General features: G+C 38.8%; 1 protein-coding gene across 1 annotated transcript; it reads left to right on the forward strand.

Annotated features, from left to right (window-relative positions):
- LOC117317605 (thrombospondin-2-like) lies at positions 1 to 20,671 on the forward strand. The gene is made up of 4 exons (XM_033872454.1): positions 1 to 84; positions 17,667 to 17,735; positions 18,967 to 19,089; positions 20,456 to 20,671. The coding sequence occupies exons 1-4, from the start codon at positions 36 to 38 to the stop codon at positions 20,632 to 20,634; spliced, it is 420 nt and encodes a 139-aa protein (XP_033728345.1). The 5' UTR covers positions 1 to 35; the 3' UTR covers positions 20,635 to 20,671.
- Positions 20,672 to 20,703: the final 32 nt, after the last annotated feature.

A 20,703-nucleotide genomic window follows, 5' to 3' on the forward strand; every position in this document is an offset into this window, starting at 1 on the left:
CTCATCTATCAAAAAGAGAATGTGCTTCTCACTGCATGGAGTACTGCTGTCCAGGACATCTGTCAAATCATCACCACAATCATGGTAACGTAACGCTCATTTCGACACTATAACTGTGGCATATGAAAAATGAAAACTATTTACTCTGTTACTTTAGTCATGATAAAACACATCAATTTCCAATGTGGCATAGTTTACTTACGATATAATTGCAATATTTTGGCCCATGAAAAATTATTTATCATAAGTGTCTGTATTGTAGTCCTATGTGAAGTTTACGTTTAGCATAGTGTGATATTACACATTGATGTATGTAACTGTTACTATCTAACTAGATATTTACCAGTTTGTGACTGGGTCCTACTTATGTACCAGTGTGTGAATGTGATCCTAACTATTTACCAGTGTGTGACTGTGGTCCTAACTATTTACCAGTGTGTGACTGTGGTCCTAACTATTTACCAGTGTGTGACTGTGGTCCTAACTATTTACCAGTGTGTGACTGTGGTCCTAACTATTTACCAGTGTGTGACTGTGGTCCTAATGATTTACCAGTGTGTGACTGTGGTCCTAATGATTTACCAGTGTGTGACTGTGGTCCTAATTACTTACCAGTGTGTGACTGTAGTCCTAATGATTTACCAGTGTGTGACTGTGATCCTAATGATTTACCAGTGTGTGACTGTGGTCCTAACTATTTACCAGTGTGTGACTGTGGTCCTAACTATTTACCAGTGTGTGAATGTGATCCTAATGATTTACCAGTGTGTGACTGTGATCCTAATGATTTACCAGTGTGTGACTGTGATTCTAATGATTAACCAGTGTGTGACTGTGGTCCTAACTATTTACCAGTGTGTGAATGTGATCCTAATTATTTACCAGTGTGTGACTGTGATCCTAATGATTTACCAGTGTGTGACTGTGATCCTAATGATTAACCAGTGTGTGAATGTGGTCCTAATGATTTACCAGTGTGTGACTGTGGTCCTAATGATTTACCAGTGTGTGACTGTGGTCCTAATGATTTACCAGTGTGTGACTGTGGTCCTAATGATTTACCAGTGTGTGACTGTGGTCCTAACTATTTACCAGTGTGTGACTGTGGTCCTAACTATTTACCAGTGTGCGACTGTGGTCCTAACTATTTACCAGTGTGTGACTGTGGTCCTAATTACTTACCAGTGTGTGACTGTGGTCCTAATTATTTACCATTGTGTGACTGAGGTCCTAATTACTTACCAGTGTGTGACTGTGATCCTAATTATTTACCACTGTGTGACTGTGGTCCTAATTCTTTACCATTGTGTGACTGAGGTCCTAATTACTTACCAGTGTGTGACTGTGGTCCTAACTATTTACCAGTGTGTGACTGTGGTCCTAATTATTTACCAGTGTGTGACTGTGGTCCTAATTATTTACCAGTGTGTGACAGTGGTCCTAATTATTTACCAGTGTGTGACTGTGGTCCTAACTGTTTACCAGTGAGTGAATGTGATCCTAATTACTTACCAGTGTGTGACTGTGGTCCTAATTATTTACCAGTGTGTGACTGTGGTCCTAATTATTTACCAGTGTGTGACTGTGGTCCTAATTACTTACCAGTGTGTGACTCTGGTCCTAACTGTTTACCAGTGAGTGAATGTGATCCTAATTATTTACCAGTTTGTGACTGGGTCCTACTTACTTACCAGTGTGTGACTGTGGTCCTAACTATTTACCAGTGTGTGACTGTGATCCTAATGATTTACCAGTGTGTGAATGTGATCCTAATGATTTACCAGTGCTTGACTGTGGTCCTAATGATTTACCAGTGTGTGACTGTGATCTTAATTATTTCCAGTGTGTGACTGTGATCCTAATGATTTACCAGTTTGGGACTGTGGTCCTAACTATTTACCAGTGTGTGACTGTGGTCCTAACTATTTACCAGTGGGTGACTGTGATCCTAATTATTTCCAGTGTGTGAATGTGATCCTAAATATTTCCAGTGTGTGACTGTGGTCCTAACTATTTACCAGTGTGTGACTGTGATCCTAATTATTTCCAGTGTGTGAATGTGATCCTAAATATTTCCAGTGTGTGACTGTGGTCAGTATGATCTACCAGTGTGTGACTGTGATCCTAATTATTTACCAGTGTTTGACTGTGGTCCTAATGATTTACCAGTGTGTGACTGTGTTCCTAATTACTTACCATTGTGTGACTGAGGTCCTAATTACTTACCAGTGTGTGACTGTGGTCCTAACTATTTACCAGTGTGTGACTGTGGTCCTAATTACTTACCAGTGTGTGACTGTGGTCCTAACTGTTTACCAGTGAGTGAATGTGATCCTAATTATTTACCAGTGTGTGACTGTGGTCCTAATTATCTACCAGTGTGTGACTGTGGTCCTAATTATTTACCAGTGTGTGACTGTGGTCCTAATGATTTACCAGTGTGTGACTGTGGTCCTAATGATTTACCAGTTTGTGACTGTGGTCCTAATGATTTACCAGTGTGTGACTGTGGTCCTAATGATTTACCAGTGTGTGACTGTGGTCCTAATTATTTACCAGTTTGTGACTGTGGTCCTAACTATTTACCAGTGTGTGACTGTGGTCCTAATGATTTACCAGTGTGTGACTGTGATCCTAATTATCTACCAGTGTGTGACTGTGGTCCTAATTACTTCTCAGTGTGTGAATGTGATCCTAATTATTTACCAGTGTGTGACTGTGGTCCTAACTATTTACCATTGTGTGACTGTGGTCCTAATGATTTACCAGTTTGTGACTGTGATCCTAACTATTTACCAGTTTGTGACTGTGGTCCTAATTATTTACCAGTGTGTGACTGTGGTCCTAATGATTTACCAGTGTATGACTGTGGTCCTAATTATTTACCAGTGTATGACTGTGGTCCTAATTATTTACCAGTGTGTGACTGTGATCCTAACTATTTACCAGTTTGTGACTGTGGTCCTAATTATTTACCAGTATGTGACTGTGGTCCTAATTATTTACCAGTGTGTGACTGTGATCCTAACTATTTACCAGTGTGTGACTGTGATCCTAACTATTTACCAGTGTGTGACTGTGGTCCTAACTATTTACCAGTGTGTGACTGTGGTCCTAACTATTTACCAGTTTGTGACTGTGGTCCTAATTATTTACCAGTGTGTGACTGTGGTCCTAATTATTTACCAGTGTGTGACTGTGATCCTAACTATTTACCAGTTTGTGACTGTGGTCCTAATTATTTACCAGTTTGTGACTGTGATCCTAACTATTTACCATTGTGTGACTGTGGTCCTAATGATTTACCAGTTTGTGACTGTGATCCTAACTATTTACCAGTTTGTGACTGTGGTCCTAATTATGTACCAGTGTGTGACTGTGGTCCTAATTATTTACTAGTTTGTGACTGTGATCCTAATGATTTACCAGTGCTTGACTGTGATCCTAATGATTTACCAGTGCTTGACTGTGATCCTAATGATTTACCAGTTTGTGACTGTGGTCCTAACTATTTACCAGTGTGTGACTGTGGTCCTAACTATTTACCAGTGTGTGACTGTGGTCCTAACTATTCACCAGTGTGTGACTGTGGTCCTAATTATTTACCAGTGTGTGACTGTGGTCCTAATTATTTACCAGTGCGTGACTGTGGTCCTAATGATTTAACAGTGTGTGACTGTGGTCCTAACTATTTACCAGTGTGTGACTGTGGTCCTAATTATTTACGATTGTGAATGTGGTCCTAACTATTTACCAGTGTGTGACTGTGGACCTAATTATTTACCAGTGTGTAACTGTGGTCCTAATGATTTACCAGTTTGTGACTGTGGTCCTAATGATTTACCAGTTTGTGAATGTGGTCCTAACTATTTACCAGTGTGTGACTGTGATCCTAACTATTTACCAGTGTGTGACTGTGGTCCTAACTGTTTACCAGTGTGTGAATGTGGTCCTAATTATTTACCAGTGTGTGACTGTGGTCCTAACTGTTTACCAGTGTGTGAATGTGGTCCTAATTATTTACCAGTTTGTGACTGTGGTCCTAACGATTTACCAGTTTGTGAATGTGGTCCTAATTATTTACCAGTGTGTGACTGTGGTCCTAATTATTTACCAGTGTGTGACTGTGGTCCTAACTATTTACCAGTGTGACTGTGGTCCTAATTATTTACCAGTGTGTGAATGTGGTCCTAACTATTTACCAGTGTGTGACTGTGGTCCTAATGATTTACCAGTTTGTGACTGTGATCCTAACTATTTACCATTGTGTGACTGTGGTCCTAATGATTTACCAGTTTGTGACTGTGATCCTAACTATTTACCAGTTTGTGACTGTGGTCCTAATTATTTACCAGTGTGTGACTGTGGTCCTAATTATTTACTAGTTTGTGACTGTGATCCTAATGATTTACCAGTGCTTGACTGTGATCCTAATGATTTACCAGTGCTTGACTGTGATCCTAATGATTTACCAGTTTGTGACTGTGGTCCTAACTATTTACCAGTGTGTGACTGTGGTCCTAACTATTTACCAGTGTGTGACTGTGGTCCTAACTATTTACCAGTGTGTGACTGTGGTCCTAATTATTTACCAGTGTGTGACTGTGGTCCTAATTATTTACCAGTGCGTGACTGTGGTCCTAATGATTTAACAGTGTGTGACTGTGGTCCTAACTATTTACCAGTGTGTGACTGTGGTCCTAACTATTTACGATTGTGAATGTGGTCCTAACTATTTACCAGTGTGTGACTGTGGTCCTAACTATTTACGATTGTGAATGTGGTCCTAACTATTTACCAGTGTGTGACTGTGGACCTAATTATTTACCAGTGTGTGACTGTGGTCCTAATGATTTACCAGTTTGTGACTGTGGTCCTAATGATTTACCAGTTTGTGAATGTGGTCCTAACTATTTACCAGTGTGTGACTGTGATCCTAACTATTTACCAGTGTGTGACTGTGGTCCTAATGATTTACCAGTTTGTGACTGTGGTCCTAATGATTTACCAGTTTGTGACTGTGGTCCTAACTATTTACCAGTGTGTGACTGTGATCCTAATTATTTCCAGTTTGTGAATGTGATCCTAAATAATTCCAGTGTGTGACTGTGGTCCTAATGATTTACCAGTGTGTGACTGTGATCCTAATTATTTCCAGTGTGTGAATATGATCCTAAATATTTCCAGTTTGTGACTGTGATCAGTATGATCTACCAGTGTGTGACTGTGATCCTAATTATTTACCAGTGCTTGACTGTGGTCCTAATGATTTACCAGTGTGTGACTGTGGTCCTAATTATTTACCAGTGTGTGACTGCGATCCTAATTATTTCTTGTGTGTGACTGTGGTCCTAACTATTTACCAGTGTGTGACTGTGGTCCTAACTTTTGCCAGTGTGTGAATGTGGTCCTAACTATTTACCAGTGTGTGACTGTGGTCCTAATGATTTACCAGTGTGTGACTGTGGTCCTAACTATTTATGAGTGTGAATGTGGTCCTAATGATTTACCAGTGTGTGACTGTGGTCCTAATGATTTACCAGTGTGTGACTGTGGTCCTAACTATTTGCCAGTGTGTGACTGTGGTCCTAACTATTTACCAGTGTGTGAATGTGGTCCTAATTATTTACCAGTTTGTGACTGTGGTCCTTACTATTTACCAGTGTGTGACTGTGGTCCTAACTATTTACCAGTGTGTGAATGTGGTCCTAATTATTTACCAGTGTGTGACTGTGGTCCTAATTACTTACCAGTGTGTGACTGTGATCCTAATGATTTACCAGTGTGTGACTGTGGTCCTTACTATTTACCAGTTTGTGACTGTGATCCTAATGATTTACCAGTGTGTGACTGTGGTCCTAATGATTTATCTGTGTGTGAATATGATCCTTACTATTTACCAGCGTGTGACTGTGGTCCTAATTCTTTACCATTGTGTGACTGTGGTCCTAATTATTTACAGTGTTTGACTGTGGTCCTAACTGTTTACCAGTGAGTGAATGTGATCCTAATGATTTACCAGTGTGTGAATGTGGTCCTAATTATTTACGATTGTGAATGTGGTCCTAACTATTTACCAGTGTGTGACTGTGGACCTAATTATTTACCAGTGTGTAACTGTGGTCCTAATGATTTACCAGTTTGTGACTGTGGTCCTAATGATTTACCAGTTTGTGAATGTGGTCCTAACTATTTACCAGTGTGTGACTGTGATCCTAACTATTTACCAGTGTGTGACTGTGGTCCTAACTGTTTACCAGTGTGTGAATGTGGTCCTAATTATTTACCAGTGTGTGACTGTGGTCCTAACTGTTTACCAGTGTGTGAATGTGGTCCTAATTATTTACCAGTTTGTGACTGTGGTCCTAACGATTTACCAGTTTGTGAATGTGGTCCTAATTATTTACCAGTGTGTGACTGTGGTCCTAATTATTTACCAGTGTGTGACTGTGGTCCTAACTATTTACCAGTGTGTGACTGTGGTCCTAATTATTTACCAGTGTGTGAATGTGGTCCTAACTATTTACCAGTGTGTGACTGTGGTCCTAATGATTTACCAGTTTGTGACTGTGGTCCTAATGATTTACCAGTTTGTGACTGTGGTCCTAACTATTTACCAGTGTGTGACTGTGATCCTAATTATTTCCAGTGTGTGAATGTGATCCTAAATAATTCCAGTGTGTGACTGTGGTCCTAATGATTTACCAGTGTGTGACTGTGATCCTATTTATTTCCAGTGTGTGAATGTGATCCTAAATATTTCCAGTTTGTGACTGTGATCAGTATGATCTACCAGTGTGTGACTGTGATCCTAATTATTTACCAGTGCTTGACTGTGGTCCTAATGATTTACCAGTGTGTGACTGTGGTCCTAATTATTTCCAGTGTGTGAATGTGATCCTAAATAATTCCAGTGTGTGACTGTGGTCCTAATGATTTACCAGTGTGTGACTGTGATCCTAATTATTTCCAGTGTGTGAATGTGATCCTAAATATTTCCAGTTTGTGACTGTGATCAGTATGATCTACCAGTGTGTGACTGTGATCCTAATTATTTACCAGTGCTTGACTGTGATCCTAATTATTTACCAGTGTGTGACTGTCGTCCTAATGATTTACCAGTGTGTGACTGTGGTCCTAACTATTTACCAGTGTGTGACTGTGGTCCTAATTATTTACCAGTGTGTGACTGTGATCCTAACTATTTACCAGTGTGTGACTGTGGTCCTAACTATTTACCAGTGTGTGACTGTGGTCCTAACTATTTACCAGTGTGTGACTGTGGTCCTTACTATTTACCAGTGTGTGACTGTGGTCCTAACTATTTACCAGTGTGTGACTGTGGTCCTAATTATTTACCAGTGTGTGACTGTGATCCTAACTATTTACCAGTGTGTGACTGTGATCCTAACTATTTACCATTGTGTGACTGTGGTCCTAATGATTTACCAGTTTGTGACTGTGATCCTAACTATTTACCATTGTGTGACTGTGGTCCTAATGATTTACCAGTTTGTGACTGTGATCCTAACTATTTACCAGTTTGTGACTGTGGTCCTAATTATTTACCAGTGTGTGACTGTGGTCCTAATTATTTACTAGTTTGTGACTGTGATCCTAATGATTTACCAGTGCTTGACTGTGATCCTAATGATTTACCAGTGCTTGACTGTGATCCTAATGATTTACCAGTTTGTGACTGTGGTCCTAACTATTTACCAGTGTGTGACTGTGGTCCTAACTATTTACCAGTGTGTGACTGTGGTCCTAACTATTTACCAGTGTGTGACTGTGGTCCTAATTATTTACCAGTGTGTGACTGTGGTCCTAATTATTTACCAGTGCGTGACTGTGGTCCTAATGATTTAACAGTGTGTGACTGTGGTCCTAACTATTTACCAGTGTGTGACTGTGGTCCTAACTATTTACGATTGTGAATGTGGTCCTAACTATTTACCAGTGTGTGACTGTGGTCCTAACTATTTACGATTGTGAATGTGGTCCTAACTATTTACCAGTGTGTGACTGTGGACCTAATTATTTACCAGTGTGTGACTGTGGTCCTAATGATTTACCAGTTTGTGACTGTGGTCCTAATGATTTACCAGTTTGTGAATGTGGTCCTAATTATTTACCAGTGTGTGACTGTGGTCCTAATTATTTACTAGTTTGTGACTGTGATCCTAATGATTTACCAGTGCTTGACTGTGATCCTAATGATTTACCAGTGCTTGACTGTGATCCTAATGATTTACCAGTTTGTGACTGTGGTCCTAACTATTTACCAGTGTGTGACTGTGGTCCTAACTATTTACCAGTGTGTGACTGTGGTCCTAACTATTTACCAGTGTGTGACTGTGGTCCTAATTATTTACCAGTGTGTGACTGTGGTCCTAATTATTTACCAGTGCGTGACTGTGGTCCTAATGATTTAACAGTGTGTGACTGTGGTCCTAACTATTTACCAGTGTGTGACTGTGGTCCTAACTATTTACGATTGTGAATGTGGTCCTAACTATTTACCAGTGTGTGACTGTGGTCCTAACTATTTACGATTGTGAATGTGGTCCTAACTATTTACCAGTGTGTGACTGTGGACCTAATTATTTACCAGTGTGTGACTGTGGTCCTAATGATTTACCAGTTTGTGACTGTGGTCCTAATGATTTACCAGTTTGTGAATGTGGTCCTAACTATTTACCAGTGTGTGACTGTGATCCTAACTATTTACCAGTGTGTGACTGTGGTCCTAATGATTTACCAGTTTGTGACTGTGGTCCTAATGATTTACCAGTTTGTGACTGTGGTCCTAACTATTTACCAGTGTGTGACTGTGATCCTAATTATTTCCAGTGTGTGAATGTGATCCTAAATAATTCCAGTGTGTGACTGTGGTCCTAATGATTTACCAGTGTGTGACTGTGATCCTAATTATTTCCAGTGTGTGAATATGATCCTAAATATTTCCAGTTTGTGACTGTGATCAGTATGATCTACCAGTGTGTGACTGTGATCCTAATTATTTACCAGTGCTTGACTGTGGTCCTAATGATTTACCAGTGTGTGACTGTGGTCCTAATTATTTACCAGTGTGTGAATGTGGTCCTAAATATTTCCAGTGTGTGACTGTGGTCCTAACTATTTACCAGTGTGTGACTGCGATCCTAATTATTTCTTGTGTGTGACTGTGGTCCTAATTATTTACCAGTGTGTGACTGTGGTCCTAACTTTTGCCAGTGTGTGAATGTGGTCCTAACTATTTACCAGTGTGTGACTGTGGTCCTAATGATTTACCAGTGTGTGACTGTGGTCCTAACTATTTATGAGTGTGAATGTGGTCCTAATGATTTACCAGTGTGTGACTGTGGTCCTAATGATTTACCAGTGTGTGACTGTGGTCCTAACTATTTGCCAGTGTGTGACTGTGGTCCTAACTATTTACCAGTGTGTGAATGTGGTCCTAATTATTTACCAGTTTGTGACTGTGGTCCTTACTATTTACCAGTGTGTGACTGTGGTCCTAACTATTTACCAGTGTGTGAATGTGGTCCTAATTATTTACCAGTGTGTGACTGTGGTCCTAATTACTTACCAGTGTGTGACTGTGATCCTAATGATTTACCAGTGTGTGACTGTGGTCCTTACTATTTACCAGTTTGTGACTGTGATCCTAATGATTTACCAGTGTGTGACTGTGGTCCTAATGATTTATCTGTGTGTGAATATGATCCTTACTATTTACCAGCGTGTGACTGTGGTCCTAATTCTTTACCATTGTGTGACTGTGGTCCTAATTATTTACAGTGTTTGACTGTGGTCCTAACTGTTTACCAGTGAGTGAATGTGATCCTAATGATTTACCAGTGTGTGAATGTGGTCCTAATGATTTACCAGTTTGTGACTGTGATCCTAATTATTTACCAGTGTGTGACTGTGGTCCTAACTATTTACCAGTGTGTGACTGTGGTCCTAACTATTTACCAGTGTGTGACTGTGGTCCTTACTATTTACCAGTGTGTGACTGTGGTCCTAACTGTTTACCAGTGAAGGAATGTGATCCTAATGATTTACCTGTGTGTGACTGTGATCCTAATTATTTACCAGTGTGTGAATGTGATCCTAACTATTTACCAGTGTGTGACTGTGGTCCTAACTATTTACCAGTGTGTGACTGTGGTCCTTACTATTTACCAGTGTGTGACTGTGGTCCTAACTATTTACCAGTGTGTGACTGTGGTCCTAATTATTTACCAGTGTGTGACTGTGGTCCTAATGATTTACCAGTTTGTGACTGTGATCCTAACTATTTACCATTGTGTGACTGTGGTCCTAATGATTTACCAGTTTGTGACTGTGATCCTAACTATTTACCAGTGTGTGACTGTGGTCCTTACTATTTACCAGTGTGTGAATGTGGTCCTAACTATCTACCAGTGTGTGACTGTGATCCTAATTATTTACCAGTGTGTGACTGTCGTCCTAATGATTTACCAGTGTGTGACTGTGGTCCTAACTATTTACCAGTGTGTGACTGTGGTCCTAATTATTTACCAGTGTGTGACTGTGATCCTAACTATTTACCAGTGTGTGACTGTGGTCCTAACTATTTACCAGTGTGTGACTGTGGTCCTTACTATTTACCAGTGTGTGACTGTGATCCTAACTATTTACCAGTGTGTGACTGTGGTCCTAACTATTTACCAGTGTGTGACTGTGGTCCTTACTATTTACCAGTGTGTGACTGTGGTCCTAACTATTTACCAGTGTGTGACTGTGGTCCTAATTATTTACCAGTGTGTGACTGTGATCCTAACTATTTACCAGTGTGTGACTGTGATCCTAACTATTTACCATTGTGTGACTGTGGTCCTAATGATTTACCAGTTTGTGACTGTGATCCTAACTATTTACCAGTTTGTGACTGTGATCCTAACTATTTACCAGTGTGTGACTGTGGTCCTAATGATTTACCAGTGTGTGAATGTGATCCTAACTATTTGCCAGTGTGTGAATGTGGTCCTAATTATTTACCAGTATGTGACTGTGGTCCTAATGATTTACCAGTGTGTGACCGTGGTCCTAACTATTCACCAGTGTGTGACTGTGGTCCTAATTATTAACTAGTTATAAAGTTATAAAGTTGAGTGAGATGTGTTGACTTGCTAGTTATGTATAATTGATTTATCTCCTTACTAAGAACAATCTCAATTGATAATCTTATTTGATTTGGGCTTATCCAGAATTAGACAATTGTAAGTTTTATTTTAAATTCTTATATGGTACCAATTTATATGCGGTAGGAAGATGCGTGTTTGGTTAACACATGAGTAGAAGACTACTGGTATTTACCAAATGGACATTGTAGTCGGAAACTCTGTTGTTGGTCAAACACTTGTCTCTCTCCTGCGTAGTAACCGAGTTCTAATATATATTTCACAATGATTTGTAAAATATCATAAAGAAAAGAAAATACATAAGATTATCATTATATATTATTCACAAATACTCTTTCTATATATTTACTATACTTTCCATTCTTCACTAATAACCAGATACTAATTATTTGAAATAAATGTAATATGTTATGGAGAGAACTTTAATATAGGCTTAGCCTGATGTTCAATCCCTTTGATTTGCAATAAAATATGTTTAACTGAAATTATTTACCAGTGTGTGACTGTAGTCCTTATTATTTACCAGTATGTGACTGTGATCCTAATTACATTTAGTAACCATTATGTGACTGGTCCTAATCATATTTTCATTTCATTATATTTTATTGTATAACATTGATATAAAATGGGTTAGACAGCAGGCTTGGCCTATATTAGTCTCCTTCAATATAAACAGAACAATAGTAGAATTATACTTTAAAACTTGAAAGTGAAGAAGTGTAAGAAATATGTATATAAATCTAGTGAATGGAGATGAAATATTTATGGAGCTGAAGCACCTTTTATGAATATAATTATCTTTATGATCAAAGGGAGGTAATAAGAACTAACATTTAGTTCGAGCTCGATATGATATGTTAGTTGCCAACTGCAGGCATACTACCGTATACGCAGTCAAAATGAGGTGCAATCCCTATATTCATACCAAACAAATCCTTTAGATACAGTACGATGAAAAAATTAGATTCAGGGTGTGTTGGTAACTACGGCAGCCGTGGTTGCTAAGATAAAATAGTTCCAGTGAATCTACGTAAATACAACAGTAGTGTGAACAAAATTAATAGAAATAACTCAACATTTTTTGTTAAAACCTTTTACGTTTTTAATTAATTGATATATTCATAATCCACAATTTCCGTCTCAGATTAACTATGGTTATCAAGACAGCGTGCATTGACATAGATTTAGTTGTGACGTGGTAAAATGCTCTATCATAACTGTACGCTGCAGTCATTTGTTGTTAGCTTACCCCCTGGGAAAGTTAAATATGTACCCATTCCGCAAAATTCAGTTCAGTTTTTGACAAAATACTCACTTGACGTTAGCATTTTTGTGCAGAGAAAATTGCGTTGGTCAGTCCTTTCAAAATGGCACTGTCTAGTTTACGGTCCGGTAACGTCACAAATAGACGACGTTATAATCATGTTGACGATCCCGCGCTTATCAATCCGCTGAACTTTTTTCACGGCGTATATGCTAATTTATTCACAGTCCGAGTTTATTAAGCGGAACAAGAGATATATGTAAATATTTACCAGTATATGTCTATGGTCTTAATTTATAACAAGTGACTGTGGTTCTTATTATTCACAAATTTGTGCCCGGGTTCCTAATTATTTACCAGCATGTGACTTGTAAAGATAATGAACTATTCATATAAGTAATAAAGTGTCATCTCTTGTATTAACTTCGAGTTACATGTGTTTCACATATGGCGGCGACATCCGGGCTACTCGGGGGAATACTAATATCCGGATATAATGACGGATAAGGATCCGGATCAAACCTGATAGACTATACTATACATTATCATTACATCCCCACACTTAAAGGAATTAACTTTAAAGTCGCCAAACACAAAACATAGGATGGACACTTTCACAACATTATTATTAACTAACTTTAAGCAATTAAATTATCATTTACCTAGTGATAAAGACAATTATATATCTTTAACTCAGTTTTAACCAAGTCCATGCAAGAGATTAGCTCTTGAAATAAAGAACAATGAATAGAACTATAATTATCAGTGTTTGTTTCATTACAGTTCATATAATGGAAACATAACTCTTATCATAACTTCTTAATTCCACGGAATACCGATATAATTACACAGTTTCAATTTATCGATCAGGTCTTTTCACAACTCTTCCGGAACTGGTTCTGAAGCACAATCCAGCAGGTTCCTGGACACTAGATGAGGTTTTGGGTTCAATTCTAGTGTTTGATGTTGATTCATAGTTCTCAATCAGCTCAGAATCATCAGAATTTTGACCATTTCCATCAAATTCAGTATATACATCTGAAGACGGTGTTTCCTTCTGGAACGACACTTTTTTCAGGTGACGTCTGTTCCTTCTGTAACAAACTCCTTGATTCCCTTGGACGATATATGACCTAGGATTCACTTTTCCCACGACTGTAGCATGGTCTTTCCAATAACCATTTGAATCTTGAATGAGTACCTGGTTCCCGCGATCCAATGTGGTCAATGCTTTAACATGGTTACGGTTGTCATAGAAATGCTTTTGTTTCATTTTCTGTTGATTTCTCAAGAGTTTAACATCGGGGTGTTTAGCTTTATCCTTGAGTTCACTCGAAGGTAAGTTTGACACAAGTTCTCTTCCCATCAACATTTCAGCAGGGAATTTTCCATTATCCATAGGTGTACTTCTGTAGACTAACAATGCCATGTTGACGTCTTCTCCACTTTCCTTGCATTTTTTGAACATATTTTTTGACAGTTTGAAAGGTTCTTTCAGAGAGTCCGTTTGACTGTGGATAGCGTGGACTGCTGGTCACATGTTGAAAATTCCACTCAAACGCAAAATCTTTGAATTCTCTGCTGCTATAACATGGACCATTATCACTGACAACTACTTTTGGGACGCCATGTCTCGCAAAAACACTTTTGAGTGCTTGAATAACAGAATGTGTAGTCTGACTTGACAATGTTAGGACCTCTGGGTAATTTGAGAAAGCATCACACATCACGATGTAGTTTTTTCCAGCAAACGAGAACAAATATGTTGATATTTTTTCCCATGGAGAATCTGCTATCGCATGAGGTATCAACGGTTCAGACGGTTGGGTTGGGTTGTATTTTCTGCAAACCTCACAATTATCCACAATATTATCTATGTCAAAGTTCATATTTGGCCAATAAACAACTTGCCTGGCGCGGTTTTACACTTCTCGCGACCCAAGTGACCATGATGAATCTTCTTAAGCATAGCAGTACGTATGTCATTAGGTACAACAATGCGTGTTCCTTTCAATATCAAGCCATTAATGACCGATAGTTCCTCACGAAATGTCCAATACGGTTTCAGTTCAGACGGACATTCATGTTGTGTTTCTGGCCAACCAGCAGTGATAACTTCAGACAATTTCCTTAAGGTTTCATCTGACTGAGTAGATTCTACGAGCTCCTCTCGTCTAACTCCTGATACTGGCAAGGACTCGTACACTGCATTCACAAATATCTCAACTTCATCATCAAGCGAAATGTATCTGCCACGTACATTAGTTTTCCTGGCGTGTGAAATAATGTGAAGTCATACTTCTGTAATCTAAGCTTCAGTCTCTGTATCCTGGGGGGACAAGCATTGTACGATTTACTAAAGATAGCGATCAATGGCCTGTGATCTGTCTCTACTTCAAAGGATCTGCCATAGATATATTGGTGAAAGCGCTCACATGCAAAAGTCAATCCGAGTGTTTCTCGCTCAATGTTGGCATATCTGCTTTCACAATCAGTAACTGACCTGGATGCGTAGGCTACTGGACACCAGTCATTGCCATGTTTTTGTAGGAGTACGGCTCCTAATCCCAGCTGTGATGCGTCACATGATATCCTGATTTCACTATCTGGATCATAGAATTATAGGATTGGTTCCTGCGAGATTAGATCTTTGAGTTTGTTGAAAGCTGTCTCCTGTTCAGGATTCCATTGCCATACATTCTTTTCCAACAGAAGTTTTCGAAGTGGTTCTGTTCTCCTCGACAAGTCTTTGATGAATCTTGCAAGATAATTCACCATGCCAAGAAATCTTTGTAGCTCTTTCCTGTTTGTAGGTCTCACCATGTCAACAATTGCTTCAACTTTACGCGGATCTGGCTTAACCCCTTCTGAGGTGATTGTGTCTCCAAGGAATGTTAAGCTGTTGACGCCTATTTCACATTTCTCCTTGTTCAACTTTAGATTTGAGTTTCTAGCTTTTTGAAGCACCGCCCGAACACGTTCATCATGTTCCTGTCTGTTCTTTCCCCATATGATGATGTCATCCATGGAAGTGTCAACTCCTGGTATATCCTCAAATAGGTTGTGTATAATCCGATGGTATATCTCGGGTGCGCTGCTGATTCCAAAGGGAAGCCTATTGAACCGATACCTTTCGAATGGGGTGATGAATGTACATAAATCTGCACTTTCATCCTCCAACTGGATTTGCCAAAATCCACTTGCAGCATCAAGTTTTGAGAAAATGGTTGCTCCTTCAAATCTGGACATAATCTCTTCTCTAGTTGGGAGTTTATAGTGTTCACGTTTGATAAACTTATTTAAATTCCTGGGATCTAAACAGACACGCAATTTCCCATTGGGTTTTTGTACGACTACTAGAGAGTTGACCCACTCAACTGGTTTCTCTATTTTCTGAATCACATTCATTTTCTCCATATAATCCAGCTCCACCTTCAACTGGTCGTGTAACGCGAACGGTATTTTCCTACACGCCTCTACCACAGGTTCCGCATCAGACTTAAGTTCTATTTTCACTTTGTCCGGTAAATAGCCTAAGCCAGTAAACAGATCTGAGTACTCTGTTTCAACTGTTGATTTGTCAAGTGGTTCTATGTTTTTGTGTTCCTGTTCTACAGCCAAGACCAGTTTAATAAGTCCTAAGGTTTCACAACTTTTTCTGCCAAGAATTGGTTTCACATTTTCTGGGCTTACTATGAACATAGTTTTGTAGTCATGTCCCTTGTGTGATATATTAAGAATAACCTGACCAGATACTGGAATAGCTCCTGCGTTGTACGCCTTTAACCTTACATCAATCTTGGTCTACTAGGTAGCTTCTCAAACTCGGTCATAGGTAAAACATTTACATCAGCACCGGTATCTAGCTTTAATGGTATGATGTTACCGTTGACCTGTAATGGTGCCATCCACGACTCTTGGGTATGTTTAGAATCTACAGAGTCAATAAACAGTTCATGTTCCTCGACACTCATTACCTTTTTGTTTCTCGAGCTCGGTTTAGGAGTTTTCGTAGAAAAACAAGCTTTCGCGAAATGATTTTGCTTACCGCATGCGCGACATGTCCTTCCTTTTGCAGGACAAGCTCCTCTTGGATGTGTTGTAGCACAATACGAACAAGTAGACTGAGTAGCAGGTTGGGATTTCTCTCTGTGTTTTGACAATTCACATCCTCGGCCTCCTGTGTTCCTGTATTTACTCCTACCCCTGTTTGAAGCATATTTTTGGCTCACTGTATCTACATGTTCTGGATTTTCTGATAACGACAAGGTTTTCATGTGTTTCTCTGTCGATTCGGCTGCTTTACACATATCAATACACTTCTGTAGATCAAGGTTACGTTCTCTCAGTAATCTAGCCCTCAGTGTATCATTCTTTATTCCTTCTACAATCTTATCTTTCAAGATACCCTCTTTCAGATTTCCGTATTCACAGTCTTTACACAAAATTCTGAGATCGGTTAGGTATTGATCAAATGTTTCATCTGGTTTCTCTTGTGAAACACGTGTCTTTCATAAGTTACGTTTTTCTTCGGTGTGCAATAGTCTCTATTTTTTTCTATCAACGGATCAATTTTATCTTTGTCTTCTGCAGCGAAGGTAAATGTGTTATATATTTCAATTGCTGACTCACCCGCTAATGTCAGAAATGTAGCACATTGTTTTGGCTCCTCAAGTTCATCTCCCGCCATTGCACTCATGAATAGCCTGTATTGTTGTAACCAAACGTCTCCAGTTTTCCGCAACATTGCCGTCCAACACGAGATTTTTAGGCGCTGGCAGTTTATGATCCATGGTTCCTTATGGTTGTCTGGATCTCCGGATTTCTTCTGACACCATGTAAAGATAATGAACTATTCATATAAGTAATAAAGTGGTCTTAATTATTCACCAATTTGTGCCTCGGGCCATAATTATTTACCAGTATGTGGCTGTTGTCCTAATTGTTTACCAGTGTGTTAATGTGTTCTTAAATATTTACCAGTGTGTATATGTGGTCGTAATTATTTACAGTATGTGATTGCGTCCTTATCACTGCAATCCTTTATACCAGTGTATGATTGTAAATTGTATTTGGTAAATACGCCGCTATTACTAGATTAGAATACTGGAGTTGGCAATTTTGATTCCCCGCTCCACTTCTTACCTTTTTCAATTATTCAATTATTTGATTCATTTTTGTGCTTATATATATTTCATATTAAAAATGTTGTTCACGTGTTTCACCAGATTGTCATTCGTGTGGCAGTAATTGCTGTGACAGTCACCAACACGACAGCGGACACACTGACCATACAGGTATTTTCTTACATAAAGTAAGTCTAATATAAAGTCAATAAACTGTAATAGTCATGTTATGCCCATACCGACCGTTCCGGCCAGCGAACTCTTATAGTCAGCCGCAGTCCAAATCCAACTATGTCTGGTGTAAAGGAGCACCCAAGTCATAAAGCAATCAAAAATGTATGCAAAGTGAATATGAATTTCTAAAAATAAGTAGATTAAATGATATACACAATGTATTTTACCGTGTATAGAGTATATGGAAAGTATACTGTACAGAAGCCTTTGTCGTGAATAGCTGCTCTAATAATCCCACATGTGGTTACAAAAAGGGCATATCTAGAGGACTAGATTACCTCTCAGCTAACATTAAAGTGACCTACACCCTAATGTACCATAACATGGACGTCCTTCTGTCAGCACACATATGATTCTAATGCTCAATACCTTGTGGCAATGTTATCGAAACCTGATCATGAGTTACATGTGTTTCCCTCTCCTGATGTGTTGGCCGGCTATCCGGCCATGACATTCTCATTTTTTCTGTGCATCGCCTTTATTATCCCTGCTATCCTGGTCCTAATTGCAATCTGCATCCCATACCTTTTCTGAATGGACAGATATATGGCATGCGTAGTGAGGTCGCAAACAATTCCAGCAACTCACCAATATCCATTCGCTCTAAAGAAAACACATTTGTTAACATTTAGACAGCACCTCTGATAGTAGCTAAAACACCACCGGAAGCATACACGACCTTTGTAGCCATTTGATACCATTTGGTTGCAATTAAGGGATGGTATACTTACATGGACCCGCAGTGATAACGGCATAACCACTGATATTGACAAACTATTGTACCACAAAACATTGAGAAGCTGTTCAATATAATGATGTTCGCTATGTTGAAAAGTATTACGACTTAAAATTTGACTATACGGAAATTGAAACCTCGTTTTTTTTATTTATCTAAACCAGTTACTTATGTTGTGAAAGAAATCGCCTGATGCTGAAGAGACAGTTTTGTCCTTGATTTGAAGTTGATGGGGTATATCCGACCTAAATGGTCAATGTCATTTATAACAATTATCTAAAGACAACACATCGAAAATAGTTTAAATTTAATGAAATTTCGGGGTCTCCAATAACAGATCTGATAGGAACTTGAAAGTATGCATTGTAATTTTCAATGAGTCTTTAGATTATTAAGATAGTAACATTTCTGTCTTAACATTTCTGTCTGTAGCTCAGTGGACAGACTATGGCGCATGCAGTGAGACGTGCGGACAGGGAACGCAAACTCGATATTGTACAGGCCAATGTATCCACGACTACGAGATAAGAGTCTGTGATGGCCAAAAATGTGCAGGTATACCTTTCATTAGAACAATGCTAAAATAGATTGCAATTTTGACAATGTCAATGTTGATTGTACTTTATAGAACCTTCCAGGTAGATACTAAATCTTAACATTGGTGGCGCCCTACCCTATCGAACATGTGCATAGTCTTTCTCTTCGAACAATGTCTAAATTGATGGATTTTAGTACAAATTGCTTCGAAGGGGAAATAGATATCACGATGATTCTGGAAAGTAATGAATCCTTATCATGTCATATGATTGAATCCATGAAATGTTTTTGCTATACACAAAAATATTGTGTTTATGCTTAAAAACTTCAAAGAAATTTTACTATGTATGGGACGTATTGAAAAACATATTTGACACATAGACCATGTAAAATGTATATCATTTTCAAAAATCATTAAAGTTCAAGATTATTAAGCCTCAAAAATATTTGAGAAAATACACTGTAAATTTGATTAAATCAAATATAAATGTGTACATACTGTATAAGCAAACATTTCTACAATGAAACCTTATGCAATCAAAGATTTTGTAATGTGTCTGGATGGAAGTTGTGAGAAGAATATGTAAGATAAAACTGTAATATGTAATTCCTAAATGCAAGAATTTTTAAGAAAAAAGAAAAAAAGTCTCTGTCATGGACTGTACAGTCATTGTAAACACCATGATTGACCACTTTGTAACGACCAACAGATGTGCTAATTTTGATAGTTTTCTAAAAGAAAATATCGGATTTCATCTTGCTATCACTGATCAACGATACACATGGTAAATGAAAAACACGTGTGATTTTGCGTCTGACCAGACTCTGTATCAATTACCATCATCAAAGTATGGTCCTAAAAGAAAACAAACAATATTTCAAGTCTGTTAGCTAAGGGGGTTCAAGTTGTTTGTAAGCGACTTGCCTTTATTTCATGGTGATAGATATTCTAGCGCAAACATTACACTTGCCACAGCTTCGTGTGAAAGCCGTGTCCAACAGGCGCCATTTTGATTGAGTGATCACGTGAACAGATGGATCACGTGATCGCTAAATTTAGCCAGATGTCGCGAGAAAAACTACTGAATTGTAAACAAAAATGGCGTTGACAAAAATACCGGAGGGAATTACAAAATACGGGAATTTGGGCTCTCCTCCCGGGAGGAAATTAATGACTTGAAAACAAGGGAGATTTTGTCTCACGCCGGGAGGTATGGCATGTATGTGATCGCTAAAACATATTTTTGAAAGGCTTGGTGTATGATCCTGTCTTGGTTAATAACGGCTACTGAAAGCAGCGATGCATACATATGCAATTCGCCTACAATATATATTTAGACTCTAAAATAGATAATTCTTTAAATTACGCTGGTTGTTTACGCAGTGAATGGAGGGTGGGGCACCTGGTCAACCTGGTCTTCATGTTCGGCTAGTTGTGGAACAGGAAACAAACACCGTACCCGCGTCTGTGACAATCCCAAACCACAACATGGGGGCCATGGCTGCCATGGAAACAATATAGACACAGAATCGTGTGCCTTCAACCAGTGTCCAAGTGAGTAAAGTAATGTAAATGTTCCGAAATGAAGCGCTGCACTCATTTGCCTCACCTTTGCTTGGCTCACGGATGAT

The sequence above is a fragment of the Pecten maximus genome, chromosome 19 (genome assembly GCF_902652985.1).
Source record: "Pecten maximus chromosome 19, xPecMax1.1, whole genome shotgun sequence".
Classification (NCBI taxonomy): domain Eukaryota; kingdom Metazoa; phylum Mollusca; class Bivalvia; order Pectinida; family Pectinidae; genus Pecten; species Pecten maximus.